This window comes from Aotus nancymaae, unplaced genomic scaffold, assembly GCF_030222135.1.
Source record: "Aotus nancymaae isolate 86718 unplaced genomic scaffold, 86718_ANA_hifiasm-v0.15.2.pri h1tg000030l, whole genome shotgun sequence".
NCBI lineage: Eukaryota > Metazoa > Chordata > Mammalia > Primates > Aotidae > Aotus > Aotus nancymaae.
Genome location: NW_026988443.1, coordinates 11,264,803 through 11,275,841, shown reverse-complemented (window position 1 = coordinate 11,275,841; position 11,039 = coordinate 11,264,803). Strand labels below are relative to the sequence as shown.

Below are 11,039 nucleotides of genomic sequence, written 5' to 3'. Positions count from 1 at the left end.
CTATCACACATTAACTGGTGATGAAAACACTTACAAGATACAATCTTGGTGAACTGCAGGCAGACTAACCGGTTAAAGTCTTTAAAGGATGTGGAGATAAGAGAAACTGCATTCATGTGGGCTTGGTGTTTTTTCTTTAAGTTCTAGAGGATTCAGCCCCAACTCCCATATACTTCTGTATCTCTAGGGATCTGAGACCAGTGGTATTCAGAATAATGGTCTGTACGCTCATGCTTTCCATCTCAAAGCCAAAATTTCTTTATAATCCCTGAGCTCTATTAAATGAGTCTGGAAAAGGATCTTGATTTTCTTGTAGCATTTCAGCCAAGTTTGTAAAGTAAAGGGACATTAGGTCATCCACTGTGTTAGACTATTATTTGTTCACAATTCTTCCTTTTCTCTGTGCCCTAGCCATGGATTATCCATAGCTCTAGCATACCTCCCTGCACCATTGATTTGGGGCTTGGTCATGTGGTTTGCTTTGGCCAATGGGATGTGGGCAGAAGTGACATGGTGCAAATTCCAAGCTGAGACCTTAAGTGAGTTTCTTCCAGCTCCCTTGTAGCTTCTGCTCTGCATTATAAGAACATGCCCCGCCCTGAGGGAATACACAGAGTAGAGATCTGAAACATCCCAAAGCATGGGTCTAGTCCAGTTTATGGAGCTCTGCTAAGCCTACAGTTGACTCATGAGTACGAAATGAATGCTTAGTATTGTAAATCATTAGAATTTTGGGATTATTTGTTACACAGCATTATTACAGTAAAACCTGACTCTTCCACCTTCTGAAATGACAGAAAAAAATTTTAAACCACATCAGTCTGTTCTCCAGCCATTTTGATTTCCCAGAGCTACTCTGAGCTATCTGGTGAGCTGCTCATCCTGCTCTTTGCTCTCTTCTGTGGCTTTCCCTTATTTGTCATTATTAATGACTATACATTAGGTAGAACAGGATTAAAGAACAGCCTCAGCATGTATGGCAGATCACACCTATAATTCCAGCATTTTGGGACACCAAGGCGGGTAGATCATTTGAGGTCAGGAGATCAAGACCAGCCTGGTCAACATGGTGAAACCCCGTCTCTACTAAAAATACAAAAAAAACTAGCCGAGCGTGGTGGCACATGCCCACAATCCCAGCTACTTGGGAGCCTGAGGCAGGACAATTGCTTGAACCCAGGAGACAGAGGGTGCAGTGAGCTGAGATCACGCCGCTGCACTCCTGCCTGGGCAACAGTGAGATGCTGCCACAAACCAAAGACAAACAAACAGAAGAACAGCTTCCATGCCTATCCCCACAATGCCTAACCCCAAATCCAGCCTGTATTGATATCAAAAAGAACATTTTTAAGTTAAGATGGCTTATAGAGTGCTTTGAGATGGAAGGCAAGAACTGCAGGTGCATCAGTCTCTTATGACTTCAAATGAGAAATAGTGGTCCCATGGGCAAAAGGCCACAGAAAATAATCTGTAACTGCAAAGTCACCTTTATGTTTGAAGACTGAATAAGGAAATAACTTTCTCTTTGTCAGGTGAATAAGGAAATAGCTTTCTCCTTGTCAGCAACTGCTATCACTTAAGTTGAACAAACACATTCGGAATTGACAGTCCTGTATCTCTAGCTATGCCTACATGATGGATAGATGAATGATCTTCAGTGGATCCTCCAGCTTACTGAATTGGAAAGGATTCCTATAGAACAGGCAGAGCAAGGAGAATGTAATGGGAAAACCCAAATGCAAAGAGACCCCTAGACCAGAGAGTCACCTTGGCACCTTCTGGCCTCAATTGTGTCTGAGTCATATACTCTGGACACCTAAGGGCTGGAAGAGGTTTAAAGATTGTCTGTCTGCTCCCTGTCCTAATGCTTGAAACTTCTAAAAGCATCTCTGAGAAGTACGTGTCTATCTGCAGACACTTCCAGTGAGAGAAAACACTTCTTTCAAGGCTACATAGATAATGTTTTAATAACTCTGTGCTATGGACTGAATGTATCCCCCCCACTCCCACCAAATCCATATGTTAAAACCATATTCTCCAATGTGATGGTATTTGGAGATGGAGACTTTGAAAGGTAATTAGGTTTATATAAGATCATCAGGGTACAGTCCTCATGATGGGATTGGTGCCCTTATAAGAAGTGGCACCAGAATGCATTTGCATTCAAATTTGCTACCCCCGCCCCCCTCCCTGTCTCCTGTTTGACATCTGAGGATACAGCAAGATGGCCATGTGTAAGCCAAGAAGTAAGCCCTTATCACACACCAAATTTGCTGGTGCCTTGATCTTGAACTTCACAGCCTCCAGAATCATGAGAATATAAATATCTGCTGTTAAAACCACCAGTTGGCAATTTGTTGTAGCAGCCCAAGCTGACTAATGTATCCTGGTTGTTAAGCAGTTTTCTCTGCTACCAAGTTTCTCTGTTTCTCTCTCTCTGTTTCTCTCTCTCTCTCTCTCTCTCTGTGTGTGTGTGTGTATCTTACTCTCTCCCAAATCTTCACCTATTTTAAAGGTTTAGAACAGGAAGATTAAGCCTGTAAAGGATTGGACCCTGTGATAAATTTTTTGGGGCTTTGTGGCCATACAGTCTCTATATCAACTACTCAACTCTCATATTGTTACACACAAAAGCAGCTGTCAACAATATGCAAATGAATGGGTGTAGCTGTGTTTTGATAAAACCTTATGGACACTGATGATTTTCGCCTGTCACAAAATATTCTTCTTTTGATTTTTTCTAACTATTTAAAAATGTCAAAATCATTCTTAGCTTATGAGCTACACAAAAATGGTTTGAGGCTGGTTTGGCCCACAGGCTGTAGTTTGCTGACCTGTAGCAAAGCTTCTCTCTCTTTTTTTTTTCTTTCTTTTTTTTTTTTTTGAGATGGAGTCTCACTCTGTTGCCCAGGCTGAAGTGCAGTGGCACCATTTCGGCTCACTGCAACCTCCGCCCCTCAGGTTCAAGCGATTCTCCTGCCTCAGCCTCCTAAGTAGCTGGGATTACAGGCGCCTGGCTAATTTTTATATTTTTAGTAGAGACAAGGTTTCAACACCTTGGCCAGACTGGTCTTGAACTCCTGACCTCTTGATCCACCTGCCTTGGTTCAACATAGTCTTCTTTCAATTATGAGTAATTTCTACACCATTCTGGACACTCATCAAACAAGTGTTGAGCACCTATTATGGGCCAGGGAGTATGGGCCAGCTGGTGATGATTACATGAATCTGATAGTGACATGGTCCCTGCTCCAAGGAACCTGGACAGAGGTGGAACTAATTTCAAGGGCATCTCTCACCTTCACAAATCCCCACAGCCCTTAAGGTTGGAGAGATGTCTACTTCCATTTAAACTTTGCTTGAGTCCATTAATTTTGCTCGTCTCATGCTCAGTGCATAGTGCAATAGAAGACCAACTTTATCACATTTCTTTTGATTCTCTACTTACTTTGGCCTTTATGGGTCTATTTTAAGTCCTGTGACCTTCTGTTCCTCTAAAGGAGAAGACAAGGAGGTAGACAATACTATCTTTTACTAAGTTAAGTGACCTAATCATGCAAGAGTTACAGGTTTCTGTAACAGTTCAAAAGCAACATAGTGTGCTTTTGAATCACTGCAAAAGCAATTGCATTCCAACCCATCAATACTCCTGGCAATGCAAACCTTCTCTTGGTTGCTTTCCCCATCTATTTGGTGCTGGGACCATCTGAAATGGTTGATTCTAAGGAACTTATGTTGCCCATTTTGGGGAAACAAATGGGTTGGAACTCAGCACCACTGCTGGGGTAGGGGAGCCACTACGTTAGAGTATTAAATTACAGTTTTAGTGGAAATTCAAGCTTTTGTGTGATGGTGAAGGAAAGTCAAATGGTAACATTCACTCTGATTCATAAGCTCTAACCCTGTGGTCTGGAGGCTCTGGATTCAGGACATCAGTCTGGGATGCAGTCTACCCTTCTAGGCTTCCTCCTGACTTTCCTTCCAGGAATCCCCTCCACAGTTTCCATACTCAACTTTCAAGAGCATTAGAGAAATTTCCCTGGTCCAGACATGGAATTAGAGCATTTTGCCAGGAGAAAACCTCTAACCTGTGGGCTCCCTTTTCTTCCCAAAGTGTCCCCATCCTGGACGGGGCTGGCTGTCCTGAGATAAGTAGATCCCTGCTCTTTGTTAGTGGGGTTCTACCACATGGCTCAACTCCAAAAAGGGTAATAAGATTTTTAGGATTATTAAATTTAATAAAAATTTCCAGTATGAATTCATTAACTCACTCATTCATTAATGAAGAGAACGTTCTGGAGAATCTACTGTTTCCCAGGCTTCAAAAGGAACACACAGATGAAAAAGGCCTGGCCCTGGACCCTGGGGTCTTGGTCAGAGGGTGAGACAATGATTGAACTGGGATGTTATGAGTGTCCTAATAGAGGCATAAACAAGACTCCATAAGGCACCACCAACAGGGGATACCCTCCTGCCATGTGAAGGGCACCATTGCCTACTTGCCCAGAGGACTTCAGTCCCAGGCTAGGGGTGGTGAAAATCCAGCTAGCTCTCTCTTGTTATGGCCATACTTTGGAATCCTCACTGCAGTGGGGATTATGTCTGTTTCCCAAGGTGGAAAGTCCCATGCAAGTCCCCACCATTATCAGGAATAGAACTTCCAACATTTGCCGTGCAGATTGCAAAGGAGGCCAGGGATCTGGAGCACCAATAGTAACAACAACAGTAGGCATAATAATACTTGATGCTTATGGAGTGCTTACCGTGTTGTGTGCCTAGAACTGTGCTGAGCACTTTAAATGCACTTTCTAATTTAAACTTCACAGCAACTCTTTGTGGAATGTGTTGTTAAACAGAAGAGAAAATCAAGGGCAGAAAAGTTAACTGCTTGCCCCAGCTACGAAGCGAAACAGCCTAGATTGGACCCAGGCAGTCTTAGTTCAGTTTCTCTCCCTTGTTTATGCCATCTTTGTAAGGAAATTGAGACAGACAACTATGTTTTTTGTTTTGTTTTGTTTTTCATTTTTTGAGATGGAATTTTACTCTGTCACTGGGCTGGAGTGCGGTGGTGCGATCTTGGTTTACTGCAACCTCCGCCTCCTGGGTTCAAGCAATTCTCCTGCCTCAGCTTCCCAAGTAGCTGGGAATACAGGCGTGTGCCATCACACCTAGCTAATTTTTGTATTTTTAGTAGAGACGAAGTTTCACCATGTCGGCCAGGATGTTCTTGATCTCTTGACTTCATAGTCCTCCTGCCTCGGCCTCCCAAAGTGCTGGGATTACAGGCATGAGACACCGTGCCTGGTCCAGTCAACTATGTTTTACACATCCCTTCTGTGCTTGGCCCTTTCCTTTCAATGTCTCATTTAATCCAAATGACACCCTAGGAGGTGAATATTAGTTTTACAGATAGGACTCTTGCAAGGAAGTGACTTGCCTAAGGCTATGCAGGGCTTTAGGCATGCTTCACATTTTGACTGCTCAGCCCCAAACCAAGAGAGACAAGAGAAGGGGGCTCCTGACTGCCCTCAGAACACTTACAATCTGGACAGGATTTACCCAACATGCCATTAATTCACAACACTTAGCATCCCTCCCTAAGGTCCAGATGACAAAGTGCGTTCATTTCTGTGATGTCACTCTGTGCGGAGACTGTGGAAAACTAGGAATTGTTTCTTGACGGGTGGACACTGGGATTCCAAAAGGAGGAGAAGGTAAATAAAGGGGATCTGGGGCCAGGCGTGGTGGCTCACATCTGTAATACCAGCACTTTGTGAGGCTGAGGCAGGTGGATCTTGAGGTTAGGAGTTCAAAACCAGCGTGGCCAAGATGGTGAAAGCCCGTCTCTACTAAAAAAATAAAAAAAAAATTAGCTGGGTGTGGTGGCGGGCGCCTGTAATCCCAGCTACTCAGGAGACTGGGGCAGAGAATGGCTTGAACCCGGGCGGCAGAGGTTGCAGTGGGCCAAGATTGCACCACTGCACTCCAGCCCGGGCGACAGAGCGAGACTCTGTCTCAAAAATAAATAAATAAATATAAAAAATCAAAAGGGATCTGGATCCTTGCTACTTAAAGTGTGGTCCCAGACCAGCAACATTGACCCAACCTGGGTGCTTGATTTCCTGAAGAGTGACTGTTATTTCCAGGGCCTGGCACTCTTTCTTGGGCACCAGTAACCAACTGAGCCCAACTTGTTCCTTCCCCACACATACCTTGGCTCACAAAAGGAGCTCACATCAGATTGGTGGAGACCTGGGTTCTATGCAGCAATCCCTCTCACTTGCTATGTGACTCGGGGCAAGTTCTGACCCCTCTCTGGGTCTTAGTTCCCTCCTGTACGGGAAAACAACTGCCCAGATAGTTGTTTTCAATCCTCAAGGCCTATTGCTATCTCTTGGGGAACTTTTAAAAAATTCTGATGCCTGGGCTTCTTAGCCAGAAATCCTGATTAAATCGGTGTGGCGTGAGGCCTAGGAACTGGTACTTTTAAATCTTCCCCAGATCGTTACATTGGTTTTGGTTTTTTTGGTTGCTTGTTTGTTTTTTGAGACAGAGCAAAACTCTGTCGCCCAGGCTGGGGTGCAGTGTGCGATCTCAGTTCACTGCAGCCTCCGCCTCCTGGATTTAAGTGATTCTCTGCCTCAGTCTCCTGAGTAGTTGGGACTACAGGTGCACTACCATTTCAGGCTAAGTTTTGTATTTTTAGTAGAGACACGGTTTCACCATGTTGGCCAGGCTGGTCTCAAACACCTGACCTCCTGAAGAGGGGGCAAGTGATCTGCTCCCCTCGGCCTCCCAAAGTGCTGGGATTACAGCCATGAGCCACCACGCCTGGCCTCAGCTCATTACCCTGTACAGCCAATGTTGAGAAGCCGGAAGCCAAATGGCTGTTTTTTAAAAGTCTGGATGCATCAGTATTTGCTGCTCTTGAGGCTTCAGATACTCAGGCCCACCCAGATCTTCTGAGTTAGAATTTCCTTGCTGTGTGGTGGGGCTGGACATGAGTACATTTAACAAGCTCACAAGGTGATACTGACATACCAAAGCTTCAGAACTCCTGGAATCAATGGCTTCTGAGGTTTCTTTCAGCTCTGATTCTGAGGTCCTCCCAGTCAATGATTTCTTTCTTTCTCTCCACGCAGGAGCTGCCAGTTGGTGGTGAGCAGAGACGTCATCAGCTTGTAAGCTGAGCTTCAGTGTCCCCTGAGAATGCAGCCAGCTGGCAACGGTGGAAGAAACTGGTGAACTCATTTGACTTTTCTTCATCAGCTGTTCCATGTATATGATGTGCAAGAGGACTGGGGCTCTGTGTCAAGGCCAGCTGGGATGCTGAGGTTTTGTGTTAGGACCAAGGGGGAGGCTGATGGCTGTTCTTGTTTGTGCTGCTCCATGCCATGGCCTAAAGGTGGGTACTAGCCACAGGCTGCTACTGCCTGGACCCCAGCCCAAACCCACTGGAATGAGAGAGATGAGTCTTAGAGTAGATGCAAATTAACCTACCCAACTTTGTCTCTCTGGGTCAGCCCCCACGGTAGGGTAGATAGATACCTTGACTGCCAGGAGAACCCAGGGCTGGCATAAGGAACTGAGAGACAGGCTCGTAGCAGGCTCTATGCTGAGCTCTGATTCTACCCTGTCTTAGAGAGGCCATCCTGGTATCTCCTTTCCTCCATGCAGTATTTGGCGATTTAATGGTAGTGAAATTTATTGTGGATAATGGAGTGTCAAGCTCCTTATTGCTAATGGATGATTTCAAATGTGGAGAAAGATTTATTAGATAAATCAAGCATACACCTCTGAGAGAATATTACTGTGAGTGAAAACAATTATATAGTTAAACAAAGAGGAAAGAAAATTTAAATGCATCTTTAAAGGTCTCTTTAAATCAGTTTAAATGTGTGATTTTTAAAAGATGGAGAGGATTAGTTTCAGCAAATTACTCATCAATTTTTTTTTTTTTTATTCAACGGGAAACCAACAGCCCTACTTGGCTTCCATCTAAAAAATTTATTGGTGTTTGAAGAAGAAAGAAAAAAAAAAATTAAGGAAGTGACTTTGGTAGCCTATTGCTGTTCTCAGGTTCTAATTTCCTTGGTGTATAGTGAGCTCTCCCTGGAGCAGAAGGAAGGGGTCAGGGAAGCAGCAGCCAGAACCGTCATTCAGAAAGGAGGATCAGGGATGTCTAACTGGTATTAGACAATGCATCAGAGCTTTAGAGCTGGAAGCAACTTTGGAGGACATTTGGACAATTTCATTGTGCCTGTGAAGAAGCTAAGGTCCAGAGAAGAAAAGGGACTTTTCTAAGAACCCACAGGTGGTAGATTGCAGAGCCAGACGCCGGGCTTTGCCATTGCTCTCTCCTTGCAATGGGAATAATATTTGTCTCAGGGTGTCTGGAGGAGACAAGAACCTAGGGAAAGTACTTTGGAAAGTATTTATGCTTAGTCCTGGAAGGGATGGTATGTGGAAGAGATTGGCTGTGAGCCTCCCTGGTGGGTTCATTTTTGTGAGGGGCCTTTCCCCTACCCTTGGCCACTTCAGCAGTTCCACAGCCAGGACTCTAGCTGGCTGAGGTTCCACACCTCTCTCCCCCACCAAGCTGAAGAGAGGCACAGGCAGCCACCAGCCCCTGACATTTTCCTTGAGATGGTGACAGCTGGTAAGACTTTTGACTAAAGGAATAAAGAGCAAGCAGGCAAAAAAAAGTTACTGTGTTAAAAGTGGTTTAAAAATGTTGTGCACCATCTGTTTGGCCACCATGGATTTCTGGGGCATGTGTAGGGGGAGAGACCTCTCTCCTCTCCCACTCCTGAGCTTCACCTCGATAAGGACCGACTATGAGAAGTTTTAGGATGTCTGCAGGCTTTGTTTTCCATGTTCCTCAAACTTTCTTTCTGCTCCCTTCCCTTCACTTCCAAAAATGCGTGCTCTCATTCTGTTTCCTGAAAAGATACTTTCTTAATTGCTAATAAAATAGAGAACCTGCAAAGCCTGGCACATATGGATCAACAGGCAAGTGTTTGATTCTGGCCTTTACTGTCTGAGCTTGGTTCTACTGGAAGGGAAATAGAACCTAAAAAACAGGTATTGAAAGACACATTTTGAATGTTCTCACTCACATGTGGGAGCTACAAATTAAAACAATTGAACTCATGGAGATGGAGTAGAATGATGGTTACGAGAGGCTGGCCTGGGAAGTGGGGAGCAGGGGGCAAAGTGGGGATGATTAATGGGTGCAAACATATAGTTAGATAGAAGGAATTGGTGGTAGTATTTGATAGCACAACAGGCTGACTACCGTCAACAATAATTTATTGTGTATTTAGAAATAACTAAAAGAGTAGTATTGGAATGTTCCTAACACAAATAACTGATAGATGCCTGAGGTGATGAACACCCCAATTACCCTGAAGTGATCATTACACATTGCATGGCTACATTAAAACATTACGTGTACCCCATAAATATATACATCTACTATGTACCCATAGTAATTAAAAATTTTAAAAGAAAATACCATTTGAAGCAAAATAATAAGAAAAACTAAAAACCAAAACCAGCAAACGAAACCAGGTATTTAAGCTCTACTCCACCTAGTAATATCACAATCAGGTTTCCCTTCACATCCTAAGTCTTTAGACCACTTCTGCTGACATTTTTTATGAAATTTGTCTGAGATATTTTTCAGGTTTTTTTTTCCTTTTGTGACTAGGGTTATAAAAAATATATATTCTACATAGTTATTGCTGTAGTACATGAAAATTATTAATTTTGTGTGTTGATTTTATGTCTGATCAACTTATCAACTCATATTTGATTCCATTTGCTTCTTGTGGATTTTTCTGATAGATGGTTATATTGACTGAAAATACTAACAGTTTTGTCTCTTTCTCTTCAGAGTTACGTTTCTTATTTTCTTCTTTTGTCTTTATGGGTAAGCTCACAAGGCAATATTGAAAAGTAGTAGTGATTAGAGACATCTTTACCTGGTTTCTGATTTTAAAGGAATTGTTTCTGATATTAACTATGATATACACTCTGGGTCTATGGTATAAAACACTACAAGTTGAATTTGTTAGTTTTAGTCAGAAATGAGTGTTAAATCGTATTAAATTTTAGCATCAGTTGAGATTATCTGTTGAGATGATTTTACTCTAGTGAGGAACATTACTTGCTTTCTAATGTTGGACTCTTCTTACATTTTTTGCTCCTAATATCTTACTAGTTTTTACTTTCTAATACTTTAGATAGAATTTTTGTATCTTTGCTCATAAGTAATATTGACTTATTTCTTTCATCTATGTTTCCTTGCCCACTTTTGGTATTAGGTTATGATAGCCACATGGAATGACTTAGAGTAATTTTTATCTTTTTCCATGCTTTGCATAGTATATCACATGGGATTATGGATCTTTTGAATGTCTGCTAGAACTTGACCATAAACTTTCTCATTTTGGTGCACTTTATTGGGAGTAGATCTCAAATTATTATTTCAATTTTTTATGATTATTGGTCTTCCATGATTTTCTTCTTGAACCAATTTTTGTGATTTATTGTTTCCCAGGAAATTATTCATTCATTTAGATTTTGAAATGTTTTGGTCTAAATTCTCATTAATTTAAAATGTGCTTTGTATATTATGTCTCTTTTCTCAGTCTTAATGTTGTTTGTTTTTATCACCATTACTCCCTCTATTCTCACTTTCAGTCTAATTTACTGATATTTTCAAAGAAACAGCTTTTAGTTTTATTGATCTATATTATTGATTTTTTTGTGTTCTAGTTAATTAGTTTTTGCTTTTTATCTTTATTAATATCTTCCTCTAATTTCATTGAGTTTATTTTGCTTTTCTCTAACTTCTTGAATTAAAGAGTTTATTGACTTTGCTTTTACTTTTTTCCTTGTTTCTAATAACTTTATTCGAGACTATAAATTTTCATGAGTTAGGTATCTACCTCAGGTTTTTGATATATGGCCTCTTCTTGTATTCATTTCTAAATAGTACATTTTTTTCTTTGCTAATGTAGAATTTTTTAAAA

The 11,039-nt window shown here is 42.0% G+C and overlaps 1 protein-coding gene across 1 annotated transcript in view; it reads left to right on the top strand.

Annotated features, from left to right (window-relative positions):
* The first annotated feature begins 7,363 nt into the window (after nucleotides 1–7,363).
* Nucleotides 7,364–11,039, top strand: part of CES5A (carboxylesterase 5A) — a 111,985-nt gene continuing 108,309 nt past the window's right edge. The window contains 1 exon segment of the mRNA XM_064383084.1: nucleotides 7,364–7,409. Within this exon segment, the coding sequence (XP_064239154.1) occupies nucleotides 7,364–7,409 (46 nt within the window).